The 21,031-nt window shown below is 44.0% G+C and overlaps 1 protein-coding gene across 8 annotated transcripts in view; it reads right to left on the bottom strand.

The window, feature by feature from the left end:
• Vwa3b (von Willebrand factor A domain containing 3B) overlaps positions 1-21,031 on the bottom strand; it is a 189,668-nt gene that overhangs the window by 18,299 nt on the left and 150,338 nt on the right. For all 8 annotated transcript variants that reach the window (XR_015735457.1, XM_087898072.1, XM_087898074.1 and 5 more), the window contains 3 exons: positions 18,965-19,083; positions 13,194-13,244; positions 11,791-11,992 (listed from right to left, as the gene is read on the bottom strand). Coding sequence is in view for 7 of the 8 variants with exons in the window: in XM_087898072.1 (XP_087754198.1) it covers positions 11,791-11,992; positions 13,194-13,244; positions 18,965-19,083 (372 nt within the window). In the remaining variant the exon portion in view is untranslated. The remainder of the gene's footprint in view (positions 1-11,790; positions 11,993-13,193; positions 13,245-18,964; positions 19,084-21,031) is intronic.

Below are 21,031 nucleotides of genomic sequence, written 5' to 3'. Positions count from 1 at the left end.
CAACATCTCTGAGAGGCAAGTGTGAAAACATAGGGGCTTACAGAAACACAGAGGCCTACCCCACCCCTCCATGGCAACGACAAACCCTTAGAAACTCAACCTCACAGAAAAAAAAATGCATGGGCTATGGACTGCATCATCCAAGCCCTCACTTCCCTTGCTGGGAAAACCATCCCACTAGAAGGCAACGGGCCACCCTTTTCCAAGTTCTGGAAGAAAACCCCAATCTAGGATTCTAAACACCAGTAAACCATGAGTCAAATCAAAGGGCAACTTAAACATAAAATCATCTCCCTAAGTGGAAGCATCTCCCTCCAGTTCATCCTGGCTTAGGAAGCTTGGAAATGTTCTCCAGCAAAAAGAAGGAGCAAAGCAAGTAAGAGCAACAAGAAACTCTAGGAGGCAGGATTCAGTCCAAGAGCAGGAAAGAAATCTCCAGGGAATAGCTGTGTGCAGTCAGACCAGCAGGAAATCATGGGGGGTGGAGGGTAAAGACATAGGAATCCTGAAAATACATACAGATAGGGATACACACACACATGTAAACCTAAAGCATACAAAAATCATTTAAATACAGACAAAAGTATAGCACAACCTTACGCACCAAGGGGCAAGAGTTAAGGAAATCATTTTCTCTTGATATTATTAGCAATCTTTGATTGTCTGACTTTAAGACCTTCAAAGAGGCCATGAGCTCTTAACCTATGGTTTATCCTGATTTTGGACAATATAATTATAGCAATGTAGGTGCTACCTTGTGGATTCTTAGAATTTTTCCAATGACTCTTTGGAAGCACACCCGCCAACAGTGTTCTAAAAGCTGCTCTTGGAAGATGGAATTGAAAGCCGAGAGACAAAGTCCTAGTACGGAGGGGCCCGCCATGTGACACAGGAACTGAAGAAAATGGCATACCCAGATATAGGCTTCAGCATGTTGAATATCACAAAACACAAGTAGAAGAAGGGAATGAATGACGAAAGACATTGTCATTGAGTGGGATGGGACCTATTGTTTAACTATGAAGAATAGTGACTTAGAGGATCAATCAAGTGTGAACCGAAGAACTGAAAGCCAACCTCCCCAGGATGCTGCTTCTGAGGCGTGAGACTGGCATGGAAAGTGGAGGACCATTATCACCAGCATCCCCTCGACACTAGGTCAGCTGTTGCCATTTGAAGTATTATGGTAAGATTAAAAATGGGGCAGTCAGTTTCAGAGAGGAACTTGGGCTCACCCAGGAAGTGCACACGTGCAGAAAGGAGAAATGCAGCAAGTGCTCTGAGAACTAAACTGAAATGCAAACCACTGCCCACGACCCAGAGCCCCAGCTAAGCCTCAAGCGATGTGAGTGAGGGCAATACAGAGTGGACATCGGCCTTCTGAAACTGAGCTGACGTGGGGACCCCTGCTAAAGGCTCAGAGGAGAAGAAGGACGTGCCTGTAGAAGAAAAATGCAACCAAGTTTTATTAAAAATGCTCATCCTTCAACAAAGAATTTAAAAACAAAATCTTGAATGCCAATATTCAAAATGTCCATTATACAATAAAAATGTAACATACAGAGTAACACAAGTAAACAATAAACTATGAGCAATTCTTCAGGTAAAAGGTAGCCAATAGGTTACAATATTGAGATACCTAGGTGTTAAAAAGATTGATAAAACTAAAAACCAGCAATTGTAACCATAGCCCAGTTGTCTTAAATGACAATTGTTTTATAAACAGCAGAAACATATAAACTGTTATTCTATATGATATATATGGAAATTTTAGAGATAAAATAGAATACACAGACAAACATTATATCTACTTAATAATAGAACTGTCCTATTAAAGGAAAGATCAGTATACCTGACTAACAAAAGACAGAGAGAAAATAGTGTTTAAGAAGGAGCAGTGTCTATCTTCTGAGTCAAATAATCCTTTCTGGCCCAACTCAGCGATAGCCTTTATTCAGGTCACATTCAGGGAATTTCAAAAAGAACACAGGAAAAGACAATTTTCTTATTTTCAAATGGTGTCATATGAGTTAAAGTTGGTGTGAATGTCTTGACTATGTCTACTACATGAAGAAACTAGTAATATTATCTTACAAACGTCCAAGAGAAACTTTTAATTTTAATTATATGTCTATGTCCACGATGTGCATGTGGGTGCAGGTACCCACAGAGGCCAGAAGATGGCATCAGATCCATGACAGGCAGTCATGGGTGCTAGAAACTGAATTCAGGACCTTTGCAAGGGTAGTACAAGCTCTTAACCACCAAGATATCTCCCCAGCCCAAATCAAAACAGTTTTGAAAAGGAACAATTTGGATGCTTTCTACTTTTCTTTTTCAAAACTTACTTTAACCTACAATAATGAAGAAAGTATCATATTAACATATAGAAGGTCATATGGGACAGCATTAAGAGTTCATTAATATGTTAATAATTATGGTCAATTAATTTTTTATTTGAAAGGAAAATTGATTCTTTCTTAAACAACAAATTTACCATTTGACTGGTAAACAGGCACCTCACTAAGATAAATGGAATCTTATAACCATGTAAAGACATACAAGCAAGTATGATATCAGCATTATTTATGAGGATGAAAAAGCAATCAAGTGTCTACTAACTGGAAAGGGGATAAATACAATGTGGTATACAGTAAGATTTTGTAAGCCACTTACATATGAAACACACAGAGCAAGCTAATTTATAGAGCTAGAAGTTGATTAGTGGCCACCTGGAGCTGAAGGTGTGATCAGATTTTATGATGATGGCTAGCAACTGTGATAGACTGGCTTTATCAACATGACTAACCTGGAACCTGGGAAGAGTCTCAGTCAGCGAAACCCTCCACAATGGGTTGACTGTGGGCATATATGTGTCAGTGAGTGGGGTTGTCATGGTGGATTGAGGTAGTTGCTTTGGGAAGACCCAGCCCACTGTGGGCAGCACCATTCCCTAGGCATTGGCTCCTGAACTGTGTAAGAGGAGGAGGAGAGAGCTGAGCAGCAGGCAAACAAGCAAGTGACCATGAATGCATTCGTTTCTCTCTGCCCTTGACTGTGGATGTGACGTGAGCCTGGAGTTCTAGCTGTCTGGAGTCCCTGCCCCTGTGACTCCCTTGCAATGCTGGTTTGTAAGCTGGGACTGTGAACTGAAATTAAGCATTTCTCCCCCAAAACTGCTCGTCGTTGGGGTATTTTAGCACGGCAACAGAGGCAACTGGAAGAACAACTGGGTCAGGTTTGTTGAAAACCACTGAGGTGAAATAGATAAATTTTATGATGTGTAAATTATACGCCCAACACATCTGCTTTTTGGGGGAGGGGTGAGTAAAAACAGGTAGCCATTTGTTTCTGGCTTGCTCTCTCTAACTCTAGTTGCACATAGTGGGCCAGGCGATGGAATGTGCACAGAAGTTTCCGGGTCTATACCAAGCCACATCCTCCACCCTGAATCTGCTTTTAGAGCGAAATGTGAATGAAACAGCTCTTTCCCACCTCCTATGCTGCACAAGCTGGGGCCGTCTACCTGGGATGTTCTTTACTTTTTTCTTTGTCATCAACTCAGTCATTGTTACAGTGCCCATCAAAGGCATCTTGCAGGTTCTTCTCTTTACAAACTGTCAGATGCCCCCTTCCTCATGATACAGACTGCTAATCAGGGGTAGTTTCCACTGGCATTTTGAGGCTGTCTTTGGTGCTGTGCCAGCCGTCAAACTGTAGCTATGAATTTGCTATGCTATGATTTTATCACAAAGAAAGTATGCAGCACGGTGCTTTATGAGTTCATCTGCAGGCTCTCGCTTTGGGAGGTCTCTAATTCGTGATGGAGATAACCGTAAACATATAAATAACTTCAGGCCATTCCTGAGTCATGACTCACATTCAGTACAGTTTGGGTTCTTTCTGTTAGTTACGTGGTTCCTCTCCTCAGCGACCCATGCAAGTGGGTCCTATGTCATCATCTGTCATCTGTCATTGCCATCTGTCTGCTGACACCTTTATTAAAAGGAATAGACACATGGTCTGCTTCTTCAGAGATTAAAAACTCGGACATGGATCTTCAGAAGTGGCCAATCAGTGAACTAAGGGTTAAGGGGCCTTCAGGATATAATCTATTCCTTAGATGAGTGTTTCCAAAAGCGTGGTCTGAAATGTACAATGTATACTGCTTGTTTGACAGTCCCATCTAGCCAGGGTTTGTATGCCCCCACACCCTTTCTTTGGAACCTGTACACTCACTGATTTAACCCGTCTACTACAGAGAATGCCCAGCAACCCTGGATGGTTTGAATGGATAGAGAGCATCAATGGTGGATGCTACCTCCTTATTTCTGGGCTTTCATACAGAATCTAAGCCCTCATAGGAAGTTCATAATAACCTTCTCCTGACTACAAATGGCCTCTGGAGGATGAGTCTGGACCAGGAAACAGACACCACATCCCTGCGTGCTGTCTGCCTGGTTGAATGATGGGCAGCATCTCTTGACCTTCCTAGAAAACCACATGCTCTCAGCCGTCCTTTAGCTTTCTGTTTCTGTCTGGAAAGATCTGCTTCTGCACTCTAGGAGACAGCTAAGCCTCATGTGTACCAGGACACAGATACCAATGTGTTGCTCATATTTTCAGTGCCGGAACTAAGAACATGAATTCTGCAGATTTTCTCAGCCAAAGCATCTTGCAGGCAAAATTCACTGAAAGTGTCCTTGTAGAATATTCCAGTCATTGGGAAAATTGAGAGACTGGAACATATCGAGTCAAATCAGTGACGGCTTAAAAAAAAAAAAAACTCCACATTGATATAAAGTTTACAATCTCTGTGCTTCTTGACACCCGTGTTCACATCCAAGACCAAGTTGGCTGCCAGGAAGTCTGCCTGCCTCCGAACAGACCACAGCGTGCTATTCCAAAAGCCACATGCGCACAGCAGTTCCAGAGAGGCTGTTGTGGCAAGTTGCTCATTAGAACCCATGTCTGAAGTCCTTTCTTCAGGCTCACAGTTAGACTATCAACATTCATTTAACTCGATTCTTTTTACCTTTGGATCCCAAGCTCTTAATGTTCCAACCAGAAGGCCATGGATTCATTTTTCTTTTGTGTTTTTAAAATGGGTTCATGGTACAGATCTATGAAATCAGCTTGCCTAAAATACCAAGTTCTTTTCTCTTTTTTTCCCCCATTGTAATTCTTCCCTTGTCAGTTCATCTGATGTGCATCAGCCTTTAACTCTGTGGAGATCTTCCTCCACACGGGTGGCAACAATGGGCGGGCCACAGTGGAGAGAGTGCTGGCTTTCATTTTAAATGCCACAAAGGTCTTTCTAAATGGCTGAAAGTATTGTTCCCTTCAAACCGTTCAGAGACATGACTAACACTGAAGTGCCAGTGAGTCCCATTTACTGTTAAGCTTTTCAACTGCTCCTGCCATTGGCAAGAGTTTCTTTCTAGTCGAGTCCACAGCATCTAATTTTATGGAAAGGGCACTCACATGGCTTCCTCAGGGGTATTTTCGTACCTCAGCATGACGGACGAGACTCACAAAGCTGAGTCATCAAGGAAAAGCACATCTCCAGGGCCTGCATCAATACAACAATTTGTGCCTCACAAGCAAAACATGGGCATCCCAGGGTAGGAAGACAGATCATCAGGGCTGTTAGACAAGCTGTTCCTGCAGCCAGAATTTTGACAACTTTTCCCCAAAATTTGATAGCCGATGTTTTTGAACTGTGCTGACGGCTTTAGAGATGCTGCATGGTCCACGACAAAGAACACCTTAGCCTATCCCTTTCTTGCCTTAGCTCACCTAGGTACATGCTCAAAATACAAACCAAACACTGACTTCTACAAAGGCATCCACAGGATGCAAACATTGGAAGAAACAGAGAGCAGAAAATACTGGCCGACACATCTCTAAGCTGAAGCTTGGGCCCCGAAGAAGAGTGCCAACAGGGTCCGCAGAGGAAGTCAGAAGAGCAGCGGCCACGGGGAAAAGCTTCAGCCTTGCCTTCAAAATCCAGAGAATTCATTGACTTATTTTTCCAGATTTGGTCACCAGGTGATGTATGCCAGGATCCCAAGAGATGTGACCCTTCTGCCATGCCATGGCTCCTTTCCAGTTCATGTTCTTGGGATTAAATTGTTAGGAGCAGCATGGTTCCTCGATATTCGGTGCTTTTCACTTTCCCATTCAGTAACAGCGCGCTTCTGCAGCAGCTGTAGCCGCATACCTACAGTTCACTACTAATCTCCACTTTAAAATTATGCAAAAGAACTATCCCTAAATGTTTCTGCTCTCTGGAATCACCGAACTCCACCACACAGAACCCCAAAATCACTTTAGCAGCACCACTGGTTTGCTTAGTAACCCCTGCCTTGTCCTTTGGTCAAGGCGGTCTGTGACTACTGTCATTAAGATAAAGCATGGCAGGCCAGCGTGCTCTGACCTTTCTCTCTAGGGGTCCCAATTATGAGACCAGAAATTTTGCAAACTGCCTTTATGAATAATATTACTCCATCCAGAGGCTTGGTGAATAGGACAGAGCCAGTGTGACGTGACGTGTTCTCTGCCTCCCTCCTCTCCCCCCATGCAGATGTCCTCCAACCCTAAAGACATCCAAGGTCTTTACTCTTTTAAAAATGGACTCCAAAGAGAGAATGAGAGAAAAAATGTAGAGAAAAATGTAGGAGAAGAGGGGGTAAACTCTCTACCAGCTCCAGGAGTCCACTGATGGTGTCCATGGTGTGTTCATCTCAGCATGATTTCTCTCTTTGTAAACTTGTAGTTTTACCAGAAGGTAGATAGTGTGTCAAAGAAATGTGCTCTGAGCAGGGTTTTCTTAGTCCTGGAGAGGAGGTCAAGTCTTTTGGCAAAGGTTGTCTCCAAATAGCAAGTTTGCCATCCTGCTGAAGAGGGACTTTGGTCCCCACCCCTTTCAGTAGTTGTGGGTACTTAACTTGGCTTTTCAAAACCAGAGGGAGGTGGGGTGGCTTCTCTAAAAGAGCTGTCTTCTCTCCTCCTCGGGAAGGGGGTACCTTGAGAAAAACAGCATGAGAAACGAAGGTTCCCCAAACCTCCCTGCAGCTTCTACTTCCCTCCTGGGGTGGGATTCTGGGCAGATCATACACAGGGATTGTCTGGTCTTTTACACATCCCAGTCAGCGACACTTTGTGAACAGCTACTATGATGCTTAGGAAAATGTTATAGGGATGAAGCCCTAAAGAAGAAGAAGACTGGCCATCCCCTCAACACCGAAGACAGCTCTGGGCTCTGGAGGAGACAATCTCTGAAGGCAAGGCCTCCAGTCCACTGTTCTTAGCAACTTCAAGGGCTATCATGAAAAATCACCATACCTGTTTGCTTCTCAAGGGGAAAAATCACAGAAGGAAAACCCCCAATGTCTTAACTACCAAGTGCCGGAAGTCACTGACGCTTGGGGACCTGCCACGTGGATGTCACCGATGCTCCTTTTGTGTCACTGCCTGGCATGTGGCCCAACACCAGTTTCCTGTTTGATGTATGTTTCTCATGTAACTCCATGGTGTACAAATAAACTCTAGGTCTTTAGGAAAACCTCTCAAGACATCTGTGTCTCTGGGCGATTCTCCTTCCACCCACTCATCCCCTACATACACTCTCTGCTCTTCTCTGAGGGCCCTGCTCTGTATCCCCAGACACAGCTCACCAGGGACCAGACCCTGCTTCTCTTACTGGTTCTGGAACAGCAGACTACGGGAGGTACTGACTGGGAACAGAAAGGAAAAGGAGAGAAAATTCAGGGCAGCAGTCTCCCTGTTGTTGGTTTCTGTGGTTTCCACCATCCCTTGCTGTTGTCGGGCTCTAGGTTTCCCATTCTTTCCTGTGGCTGACTCCGACGTCCCTCACCTGAATACAGACCTTGCCCGGATGCTCTTCTGTGTGGACTGACTAAATGGATTGCTTTGTTCCCTGCCTGGGTTCCACTGACATGCTTTCCACTCAGTTCTTGTATTCCGGATAAGTGGGTAAAAACCATTCCCAGACCTGTTTATGGTGCTTGGGCGGCATCTATGCCAGAGCACAAAGAGCGCCTTGGCGGCGGGAGAGCACTAGGATCCATCCAGTAAGAATCTTCAGTGAGGGGGAAGCCTTTAGCTGCAGTGGAAAGTGACAACAGGGATGTGGCTTTTGCCACCTTAGGGATCCTCAAAGTTGACATCTTACTCCGGAACAAGATACCAGTCAGAGGGTTTCTTTGAGTCAATGGCATTTGCGGTGTGTGTATGCACATGTGTGTGTGCGCACACACGTTTTTGTGTGTGTTCTCCTTCCTTTGATTTCCTCCAGTGACCGAAGTTCCTGGGCCGCGCACTCTGCTAAGAACTCTAGCTTCTGTGGTCACTCCAGGGCTGGCCGCGTGTGCTCTCTGTTATCCTCTCTCGCCCACCCTTCCACCCCTCCGTCTGTCCGTCTGAGAGTTTTGCTCATTTAGGCCATCACACCTATGCAAGTTCCAGATCCTAGCCCGGCACTGCACTGCTGTCCGGGGATAATGTGGCTGGTTTTCACATGCAATTCTTTTTCAGCTGACGATACCATTATTGCATAGCCCAGACTTGTGTCCTCCCGTCTTCACATGAGAGGTCGTATACTATCAGAGAATGTTCACAGTGCTAGGGAACCACTGTTCCATTAGATCCAGATGTTAGCATAGCAGACAGATGTTTTCACGGTGGCACGACAGAGGCTCACAAGCAGGGCTAAGCTGTGATGCCCCTTATCCTCTTTAAGAGGGAATCTGAAAACTGTAGACAAAATGGGTTGTAATGCACGACAAACAACTGGTACAGTTACTATCTGGAAACAAAGATGCTATACAGATTCTGACTTCACTTTATACAATTCAAAGATGTTTTCTTCTAGGTCCCCATACCCAGCATTCCTCTGACACACAGTGTTCAAGTCACCACCTGGCATAGGGTCCTAGGTTCAGAGGGTCTCCCCCCCAGTGGCACTTTACCAATTCACTCACACCTCTTTTCTTTGTGAGTTTTCCTAACACTCTACCCTGGAAAAGTTTTCCTAAAGTAGCACACCAAATTCATCATTCATAAAATCCATGGGCTCCAGATTCCGCATTCGCCATGCCTTTGAGAAGCAAACACATGTCGCCAGCTGGGTGGCTACATCCCCGAGGCTTTGCCGGGAGTGTTGATGACAGGTTCTCAGAGCTTTAAAAAGATTTCACGCTGTCGAATCACCCCAGGTGGTCAAGGCCACGGGGATAAAGAGAGCTTTGGATCTTTCTAGCTGTGGATTCTGTGGGATTTGCTATGGGAACAATCTGCATCTTAGGAAAATGCTCAGAACTGTGCATCTGAGTTTTCCTAGACCAGGCTCCCACGGAGCCCACAGAAAATCAGTGATCGCTTCCCCATGCCCTTCACAGCCCAGCTTTGGGGCTGCAGGCTTAGCAAGGGAGAGTGAAATCTGAAATTATGGCAATAAGGTGGTGCTGGGTGAGAGGAGTTTTAAGCACTTCAGACTTAAGGTTTCTCATTATATGGTCAGGGAGCCAAGCATCTACCTCTGGGGACGTCATAAAACTGGTGGATTATGGATCGCGGGGGAAATCATTAGGTACTCAAGCACAGAGTGTTCAGGATGTTTGCAGATCAGTAAGGATGGTAGTTCTCAGCTTACAGTCCTCCATCCATCCATCTATCCATCCATTCTCATCTGCAGCCATCCAAGGATGGTCAGGGGAAGTCCGAAGGTGAAGAGCAAGGCCAGACTCCCTGGTCATAGTGTTTATAGCTCATCTCTTTGCCTTACTATCAGAAGAGTCATGATGCTTCCCCCAAATCAAGAGTCAAAGGGACAGTTACGGTGAATGACAACGCCACTGCAGCAGAGGGTAGGGAAAAGCCGTAGGTCTCCAAACTCGACCACACACTCTAGCTGGTCCAAGCAGTTTGAGAGTGACCTCAAACTTCAGAATACACACGAACATTTCTCATAGATCCACGGGAAGGGACTTGGACCATTATTGTGACACATTAAATTCAGGGGTCTTAGGAATTGAAAGTTTGTTCTTCTCTAACTTATAATCATTGTTCCAAGTCATTGCCCTTTGCTAAAAGAATCTAAAAGAAGACTATACATACGTATGAAGAGGTTGGAATGAGAAAATCTATTATTGGGATTCAATAATTCTCTCTCTCCCCCATCCAAATGAGAGCAGGACTTAGTGTGTTCTAGACACAGCTGGCATCACACCTAGCTCTTTGGAGATGCTCATAAATATTTTAGGTAGTAAACGAAGGAAGAAGTAGACAAAGAATATATTCTCAGGGAAAAGTAGGGAGTTCATGTTCAGTCCTCTGGATTCTTAGGTATCCTTTGACACCCGGCAGTCAACAGAGAAATGCTGGTAGCCAGAGGGAGCCTTACCAGGATGCAGTGAATGCTTCCGAGGAAGTCTCTTTGAAAAACAGGAATAAACATCTAATGCTTCATGATACCATTTTTTTTTCTGCGTAAAAGGTACAGTTTCTCACATTAAGGGGAAAGTACAATTTGTGGAGCTAAAAAAAAAGAACAAAGAAAACAATAAAAGCAAAGGGACCGGAGAGATGGTTCAGCAGCTGAGAGTATATATTGCTTTGGCAGAGGACCTGAGTTCAGTACCCAGCATCCATGTTGGGTACCACATGCACATGTAGAAACCCACATGCAGATACACATGAATAAGTATAATTCAAAGCAAAAGCAAGAATCTAAAATAGTGGCTATGGGAATTAAAGCCAGGCAAACCCTGCCTCATTTGATGGATACTGAAATTAACAAAGAAATCCTGCATGACAGTTGTCCCGGCATGGTTTTCAGACCTTTGTTTGGTGGCTGTATGGAAGCTCTCTGGGATTTTGGATGGACTAGGCCACATCTACAAGTACCTGCACGCAGTCAGAAAGGAGCACTGTATTTAATAACACCAGTGATCATGTTCTGTGGTCCATAAATGCCACTCCTAAGACAGGATGCTCACAAAATAACTGTATGCACCATGGGATTCACAAGAGCGTGAGAAAGAGGCAAAAACAAAACAACCAAAAAAGGCAAAAAAACAACAAACCAGAAGGAGTCAGTTCAGTGAAGAGTTAAATACATCCCGTATATATCCACCAAAGACGTCGGTCTGAAGAGTCCGTGCAAACACAGAGACTGTATGAGATAATGCTAAGTTCAAAGCAGACTATAAAATACTAAAGACTCCCCAAGTATAAGAAAAGAGAAAAGATTTATCTGAGGAGGAAGAAGGGTCAACAGGAAACCTTGCAATGGCGCTAGCTGGACAGTGAGGTGATGAGCTGCTCTCTTTTTAGGATTGTTTTCTTAATGGGAAAACTGATGCCATTTTTGTGGGCTTTCAATACTAAAAACATAAATACCCTTCCTATCTAACAGTGATCCAGTGGGCTTTAATACTCTTAGATATAAAAATATGAATGTTGAAGGAAATGTGAAAAACTGTCCAAGACAGCATAAAGATTAAGTAGTTAAAAAAAAAACTCAGGTGAGTACTCTATCTGGTTTGGATCAAAGTCTGGGCATCTCATCAGGACAAAACGCTACTTTTCAATTTTGCCTCAACTTAAAGATGCCTTATTCTAAAACTAAGAAGTTAAAATCAAATAGTATTTCCTTTTTCTCTCTTATAAAATCAGTATGTGGCGGGTGGGAGAAAGAGGAGGCCCAGGCAGAGACAGTAATGGTGAGAGCAGGGAGGGTGGGGTACAGAGAACCCGGGGACCCACCTCCTCCAGGGTCTTGTTTGTGCAGTTCTTCCTGGCAGCCTCCTGGAGCTCCATCGCCTGCTGGATGTACATTTTCCCAACCAAGATCTCATTTTCTAGCACCGACAGCTCTTTCAAGGAAATGGGCCAATTCAGGCGCTCCAGGGCTTTGTTTAAAACTGCCTTGTTTTCCAAGTATTGCAGGGGCTTGATAGCATCCAACCTGAGAAACACAGAAAGAAGGCAACAGGAATGAAAAGATAAGAGGAAGACAAGAAAAATGTACTCAGTTTCCCAATAATGCTCCTGAGACTCATCTGTTGACGCGGACGTCAGAAGACAGTGCCAGCCGTGCCTCCGGGTCCTCCTCTCCAGCCCTCAAAGGTCCCACTTTTCAAGATTAGTTATAATTAGAAATAGTCCTTGGAATGGATGGAAAACAAGCCTGGGCACTGTGCAAGCCATGTTGCTGTATGACAGAGGTTCCTCAATTACATCAGCTAGCAATATGGCCATCTTAGATGGGGGGGGGGCAAACTGCCTAAGGACCCATTTATCGGTTTGTACAGCTGGACTTAAGTAATTATCATACCCGGTGGTTTGTTTTGTTGTTGTTGTTGTTGTTGGTTTTGTTTTTTGAGGCAAAAATTTTATGTAGCCTAGGCTGAGGTGAGTCTCCCCACCACTAGGATTATGGGTACTCGCCATCACGCCCATCCAGCGGCCAATGGTGAGGACACAGGGAAGTGAGAACGGAAATGCTTGTGCAAAGACAGTGGGACTGTGAAGTAGTGTGGCTGCTGGCAGCAAGCCTGGAGCATTCTCAAAAACCGAAGCAAGAATTATGGTGTGATAAACCTACTCCTCACCATATATGCTAGAGAAATAAAAGTGTGTTCATACTGAAATGTCCACTCACATGAGCACAGTGGTGCTCTTCATGACAGTCAAAAAATGTGGAAACTGAAAGGTTTATCAGTGGGAGTAGATAACCAGTGGTGTGTGTGTGTGTGTGTGTGTGTGTGTGTGTGTGTGTGCACGTGCACGTATATGTGGGTAAAAGAGAACTTCCTTAGTGCGTGCATATATGTATACATGTGCATATATGCTACAACTTTCATGGGCTTTGAAAATATTAAACTTTCCCATTAAGTACTAGAAGACAGAAACAGAAATGTCACGTGTGTGATATATCATGTGAGAGGTTCACAGAAACAGAAACAGACTGGAGTCAGCAGCGGCTGGAGAAGAGAGCGACAGGAAATACCTGCTTTAGGGGTACATAGAAGTCTTTTCCTGGGGTGATGAATATTTGGGGGGTACACACTCTAAACACCGCTGGACCCCATGCTTTAAAATAGCTAACTTCGGTTACATGAATTTCACTGGTATTTCGAAACTGAGGCAGAAATGGAATGACTTACTTCTCTTTTTCCTCTTCGGACAGTGCTTGCCAGACGATTTTATTTAAGCGTCTGTTAAAAAAAATATAATAACAACAATTTAGGAGCAATAACTTGTTTTAAGTAAAAAAAAAATAGTTGACTGCAGGCTCTAAGAGGGGTTACAAAGGGGAGCCCAAGCCAGCTGCCAACCATTATTGGGCCCCACCACTGTCACCTACTTAAAGAGATTGCATAGGCACATCTCCTCCCTAAGCATCACTGAGAAAGCCTGGTCGCTGGGTAGGAGTTGTGTCAAAGTCTTTGCTCACAAGTAAAAGTTGTAAGCAAGTTGGTCCTTACCATCTCTGCATTTGGAAGTTTCTCATTGATCGGCAAGATGGTACAGCAGAAAAGAATGCTTGCTGCCAAATTTGATTTGCCAGGATCCACATGGTGGAAAATAAAAATCGACTCCCTCAAGTCGTCTTCCACACAAGCATTGTGTGTCATCACACACACACACACACACACTCACACACTCACACACTCACACATGCACACACTACTAATGCAATACGAATTACATTTAAAAAACAATTTCAGGAGCTACACTTTTCTTTCTAAGGCAAATGTAAGCACTCTTAGCTTGCCTTCTGCAGACACCCTTCTGCCTGGACTCTGAGAGCAAAGGGAGCTAACGGGACCATAAGCCTTACATTCAGAACTCATGCTATATATCATGTAGTCTAACCACCTTGTCTTCTGGGTAACAGAGCAAAGATGGGCACACAAAACACCTCAAGCATCCACGTGGCTAGCTGTCAGTCAGGGAACTGAAGCCCCTCACTGATCATATCCTCAAAGGGAAGCCACCTGACCAAGAGGAAAGGGAGATGAAGTTCTGGCTCCTTTCCTTCTACCCAACCAATGATGCTTCTTTCAGTGGATCCTGCCCATTCTGCGACAGTATGCCATCGCCTCGGGCTGTATGGACAGCAGGGGACAGAACACTGACTCCAAAGCTTGTGGAGCAGGGAACATTGCCTTCCACAGGAAGCGCTCCTCTGACCACTGAGGCCAGTTGGCATCAGCACGGTATGCAGAGAATACATTGTGGGTGGACACGGGCCTGGAGGGGTTGGGAAGACAAGACAAAGATGGCTCATATGGGAGAAGAGCCATAGCACTGGGACCCAGACCTCAGCTTCTCCCATTCCTGGCTAAGACTTTGGACTAGAATGGAGTCAACCTTTCTGTCAACTCAGGCTGACAAGAGAATCCCCACCCCCGGTGCAGCCATGAGGACTCTGCAAGGACTTGTGTGCATAGCATATATATTGTGTCTGGTATTGGCAAAGTCTCTGAAGTGATGGCAAAAAGTCAGGAAGAATGGGGCTAGAAAGATAGCTCAGCCATTAAGAGCACGTGTTGCTCCTACAGAGGACCGCTGTTCTATTCCCAGCCTCCACATGGTGGCCCACAACCAGCCATAGCTTCATTTACATGGAATCTGATGCCTTCTTCTTGCCTCCACAGGCACCAGGCATACACATACACACATATTCAGGCAAAGCACCCAGAAAACAAAGTAAAACAAATGGATCTCAAACACCACGAGCCAGGAAGAGGGAAGTAGGCCAGCTCGTCCTTTAGTCTTTCTCGAAGGTTTAGGACCTTTGGGTTCCATTAGGAAATTGGGTTTCTTTAGTCACTTGGCTCATGTAACAATGATCAGGGCTTCTGAGACTGTTTGGTTTTCTGTGTTTTTCTTAAAATATGTTCAACTCTCTCTTCAATCAGACTTGAAAGCAAACTCAGTGTAGCGCGGAAGCAGGGAGGGCAGAAGAGGGCTTTAGCGCAACACAGACCTGGGGTCAAGCTCAGCCCCCAGCTCCACCTGGTTGCTATGTGATCCTGCTGGGCAGAATCCTTTGAAGTGCTGCTTTCTCAGGGATAAAAACAAGGCTAGCAGCATCCATCCGTGGCTTTGAGAGGATAAAGGAGAAATATAAGTGAAGTACCAGGAGTACCTCAATGTTCCTCCTCCTCTGGATGGATCAAAAGAAAGGTGAGCCTAGAGACACAGAGAGGCCATAGGTAATGTGGGATTACTGGGTCCAATTCAATTCAGCATGGATTGAATTTGAACTCAATACTTTAGAAAATATTTCCCAGGGGCACATATTCAGAACATGTGTGCCCCCTCTTGTCCACATGCTTTGCAACATTTCAATGCTTTACTCAGTTGGTAGAGTGATTATGGCAAAGCCACCAAGAGTATATGATGACCATTCCTCTGAGGCACCTGGAGGCCATTGAATGTGAGGGTCTTCTGAAGCTGGTCCAGCCCCCGAGTCCTGGCTGCTGGTTTGCATCCATTGGACCTGCTGTAGCTCAAGCTGTAGCAAGAAATGACTTGCCTACAACACAAAGTTTAACTATTGACCCTCATAAACCTGACCAGCAAGAAAGAGAAGACCTTAAACAGAGTCATCGAAGCCCGGCCCTAGAGCCAGACTAGACCTGAGACTTCTCTGTGGATTTGAGGACTGGGATCTTGACTTTGGCAATCAAAAAAAGCTGTAAGAAAAACGCTGCCTCTGAATGTGAGCAGCCCTAGAAACATTCAGGCTTTTGTTCAGACACACAGAGCCCAGACTCTCGAAATCCTGGAACTGAAGGACACTGTGTCAAAAATAGCTCTCCTTTATATACCATTCTGTGAACTTCCATTTGCTTGGTCATCGCTAGCTTGAGTGAACCTATGGATGTATAATATCATTTATTTTCAAAGTGACGTTGGCTTACTTTGGAGGAACAACATCATAGAGATGTGAGAGCGGATGTGGGACAGGATACGTGCCCATCACTCAGCATTTGCACACCATGAGAAAGATACACATGGGAAAACACAAAAAAGGGAACTGGCATTTATACAAACAAAATTCTTCAGTGCTACTGAATTCAAAGGCTCAGGAAACTTTTGTCCTGTATAATATTGTTATTATTAATACTACTGAACATAATATTAAATAATTTAACATACACATCAAGACAACAAATCCAGTATTAGTTAAATAAATAAAAATATTAAACATTAACTATACTAAAGCTAATCTCATTAATGTAAAAATTATTATTACCGAAAGTACAAGTTGAAGATCTCTTATCCATAAATGTTTGGGATTTTAGATTTTGAAATATATTTGCATGTATGTAACAAAATATCTTAAGGATGGGACCCAAATCCAAACACAAAATTTACATAGCTTTCCTATCTCCCTTATATGCACAGCCCAGAAATAAATTTGTGCACAATTATTAGTGCATGCACCAACATTTTCACTGTGGTCTTTCCCATGTGATCAGGAATGGGATTTGCCATATGTGGCATCATTACGGGCACTTAAAAATGTTGGTGTCTAGAGCATCTGAGGCTGGGAACTCTTAGGAGGTTTTGTTCAACTTGTAGCAACAATACTACTCTAGCATTAGCAGAAGAGTTTTTGAGAGTTACTCACAGGGACAAATCACTCACTCTGTCTTTCTCAAGGGAGTGTTGTTCTGCCTGGGAATAGAGGCCTCCCTCCCTTCTGAGATCCTCAGGAAGAGGTGGACATGGTAGAAGGAGTCAAGGGGCTGCTGTGTTGCACACAGTCATGGTTATTTTAGGATCAACAGATTCGGGGTGGGAAGCAGATCCACGCGGAAAGCTTCTTACGTGTGGTCTGAACAACCCTCCCAACAGCCCTGTGCCGTGGGTTCTGCAAATAAGTTATCTGCTCCCAATACCTAGAAGTAGGCACTGGTCTGGGCTAAGGACAAAACATGCAAGCTCTACCTGACCTCTAAGCCTGCACCTCTGTACCCGAGGTTTATAGGCCAAGTGATTATAGAACTCAGCTATCTGAATATTTCAAGCAAATGACATTAGAATTTAAATGGAATTTTATTGCATTTGAATACCCAAATCAAACTTGAACATTTTAATAATGAAACTGGAATCATATCAAATCTGAATGAATTTCAAATAGTCAGGTGCACAGGCCTCTGCTAGAAATACATGAAAAGGAAAACAAGGCTGGCCCAGCTGTAAACTAGTGGACTGGAATGTCAATGAGCTCCAGTGGACAGTGCACTAGCTGAGAGTGTGACAGAACACAATAGGGGAGTAGCTGGGGGGTGTGTGTGTGTGGAGGGGATGTCCTCTCTGAGAAGGCCATTAGGAAGAAGGACCAGTTGAGGGACAGCAGAATAACAGTCCCTGAAAGGGAGGACACTTCATGCAAGCACCAGGGAGAGGAGGAAGCTTAGCTTTTTATCTTTTGCTACCAAGATAAAAATGGAGGACAGAAAGATACAGAAAAACAGACAGAGCATCCCTAATCCAAAGACACCCTAGATCCCAACACCCTTTTTGAGTTCCAACGTGACAAGTAGGAAATCTCACCCGTGTCATAAAACTTTTACTTCTGGCATGAAATTATTTCAAACAGTGAAAAAAAAAGTGTTTGGACTTGAGTCCAATTCCCAGGGCAACCCATTTCATGCATAGTCAAGTATTCAAAGATACGGGGGGAAAAAACCCTGAAATTCTCCTGACCCTTTTTTTCTGGATAAGAGATCACACCCTGTGCTGATGACTCTATAAACACCACTGATGGGGCTCATGTGAGGGGGGACCAGTCCTTCCGGAAGGGCAGTGAAGGAATCTGATACTAAGAAGACTGAGGAGCCATACAGTGGTGGGGAAAGGCCTTTCTGTGGATTGACTGTGTGGGCAGGAGTCGGGCTCTGAGTACACACTGAGTTATGATGGTGGATTATGATGGTTGGGGCCTGGCCACATCACTAACCTCTAACCTCTATGTGTCTTATTACTTATACTCTGATGTGTCGATAACAAAAACTCAACCATGAAGCTTCTGGAATCTAGAATAAGCTTCCCAAAGAAGCTGGGCACCTTCAAAAATTCCTTAAGTGTGCACACTAAGGGTTAATTCTAGGTGTGCAGGTCATGGGCAAAGGTGACAGACAGGCCACCTGTCCCTGAGGAAAGTCTCCACCTTTTGAACTGTTTGAGTGTAGAATTCTCAGTAGTCATCTTAATCATCCTCTTGATATAAAACATGTAAAAAGTAAGCTATATTTATAGAGCTACCCCTCAGTGTTCGTGAGGAAATGATTTCAAGATCTCCCTTTACGGGTTACAGATTTATCAGGGTCATGGACACTCAGTTCTTGCATGTCAATAGCTATTGCATTTGCATATAATCAAGGCACACCCTCCCAGACACTGTAAGTCACATGTAGATGACTCCCAAGACCCAAGATCATGTAAATTGTGTACACATACTTGCTTTGTATTTGGAGGAATGTGACAAAAAGCAGTCTGCCCACGTTCGGGTCAGACACCGTTTGCCTTCCTGGTTATTTTTGCTCTGTGGAGGGCTGAGTAGAAGCAGCAGCTATGTCTCGACTGTGGCGCTGTTAGTTATTTTTCAAAGTGTTAGCCCAGGCCGATGTGATCAAAGCTACTGCGGTAAGAGGAAAATTTGGAAGGTTTCCTGGAAACACAAGATTTCTATGGAGTTTACGATGGGAAGGTGGTTTATTTCAAATTGTTGGAGAGATCAGCTTAGGAGCCTAACCCAGCACCCAGTAGGACCACACGTGAGCTATCGCTTTGTGTTGATACTGGGCCATTTTAAAACTGCTATTTCAGATGAAACAATCTAAGCCAAAACAAGAGAGAGAGAAAAAAAAACAAAGCAAATTATCTTTCAAGAGCTTTGGGGAATAATACTCACTTTTCGTAGGATTTAATGGCCTGTTCCACATTTTGCTTGTAGATATTGAGTTTGACTCCTTGGGGGTTAATTAATATCATCTTATTGGTGTCATTGCACACATGTGCCAGAGGGGACATCTACACAGCAACGGAGACAGGAAGGCAAGTGTCACTTGATGGGTTCACGCGAGCTCTCAAATGTGTATTTATATGGGTACATGCCTTTCTGACTATAAAAACAATGCTGGAAGTGCAGAAAAGTAGAATGTAGTAATTCTTAAAAGTAAGGATAAGAAATATAATTACTAACTTTTCTTTTTCAATTTTAAAAGCTACATATTTTCAAAATCACCACCACAAAACCAACAGAAGAAAACCCAAAACTGTTTCAGGGGACCCTTGTCATCACCGAGTGTTATCTTTAAAAGCTTCTATTAAGTTGGTAAGAGTAGGCAATAAGAAATAGAAATTATATATATAATTATACATGTTATATATAATTATGTTTGCTTATGAGTACATATGTGCACCACACACATGTCTGGTGTCTCTGGAGGGCATCAGAGCCTCTGGAACTGAAGCTGTGAGTGGTTAGAAATCATCATGTCGGTGTTGGGAATCGAACCCTGGTCCTCCACAAGAGCAACAAGTGCTCTTAACCACTGAGCCATCTCCCCAGTCCCAAGAAATTTCTTTTAATAGGGAAATCATTTTACTTTCAAGCAAGGTTATGAAGTTCATGCCGTTTGGTTCCCCAGCTTCTAAAACTGTGCAATAATATATTAAGAAACTAGTGCAAAGAAGAAAGAAGATAGAGCTATAAAAACTGAAGAGAAATGTAAAGAGGTGAATCAGGGTGAAGCTGTGGGTCGCTGACTCTGTGCCCAGTGATAACAGGGCAGTGAGAGTCCAACTCCCAGAGCTAAGTGGGATTATGAGTGTTCTGGAGAACCAGGGTCCAGGTTGGGCTCAGGTTAGCTGAGGTGACTGAGTCCCTCATCCTTGGAAGAAGGTACTGATTAGCAAGAGGGGCATTCACATAGCCTCAGAACCAAGAACCAAGCCTGGGGAGAGTATCAATGTACACACACCTTCTGTGTTGCCTTTATCTACTGCAAGAAGGAACTCTTCCCCCCCCCCCCTTTCTCAGCTGCGCTCAGTTGGGGCTTTGCACTCAACCGAGAGGAGGACCTATTGTTTGGTGTCAATTGGGCCGCACCAAGACAAACAAGAGCTCATTGAAATTCTAAGTAGATGCAATTTTTTTTGAATCTTGGAAGAATGACGTTGGAACTGGAATAAAGGAATGATCTTCATAGATTGAACAAAGTTGAAACTAGGCATAATCACTTAAAAAGAGCCTGTGAAGTAGTGGCTTATAGAGGCCCCCACAGACATAAACACAGGTAAATGGGCGACAGAGAGAGGGATATATGGATAGCTATTGAGAAGCTTCAGTGTATAGTAATAGAAACGTCGAAAGAATACAATCAAAGAGGAAGGGCACACAGGAAGCGACATCTGACGGCGCGTGCGGAAGCTTCACAGATGTGGCCGTAGCGAAGCATTAGACTGCGAAACGGTCGGAAAGACACCATTTGCTGACAATTGACGTTGGTGCTGGCCAAAGTCAAGCTGTTTGCTAAGAAAAGAGCCAGACACAGTCTGTCTGTGTGTTCTGGGGAATGGGAGGGGGGTGTCTGGGTCCTAGTACAGAGAGGGTGCAGCTGTTGGGGATCTTTATTCACTGGGTCAGCTCTCACAGCAGGGAAGGGAGAGTCTGCGGCCAATTCAGAGGTTCAGCTGCTAACCTGTCTTAAGATTTAACAATAGCCTGGCCTCCCAAATTCCATTTTCAGTCCCCAGAATAAAGGTTGCACCATGTTGAATACTTTTTAACAGTAAAGTTTTAGGTTAGAAACATGGCTTAGTATTTTTGTATTGAGGCATATACAGAAACTCTGGTTAAGAATTACCTTTGAGGAAGGAGGGAGGAGAAGTGGTCAAAAAAGGTGCCATGGGGGTCCTTTATATTACTTTTAATTCCTTAACTACCTTTTAAAGTGTCTAAAACAAGTCGGGTAGT

Source organism: Myodes glareolus, chromosome 18 (assembly GCF_982192425.1).
Source record: "Myodes glareolus chromosome 18, mMyoGla1.1, whole genome shotgun sequence".
Taxonomy (NCBI): domain Eukaryota; kingdom Metazoa; phylum Chordata; class Mammalia; order Rodentia; family Cricetidae; genus Myodes; species Myodes glareolus.
Note: the sequence above shows the minus strand (reverse complement) of the source record. Positions and strands in the feature narration are given on the sequence as shown.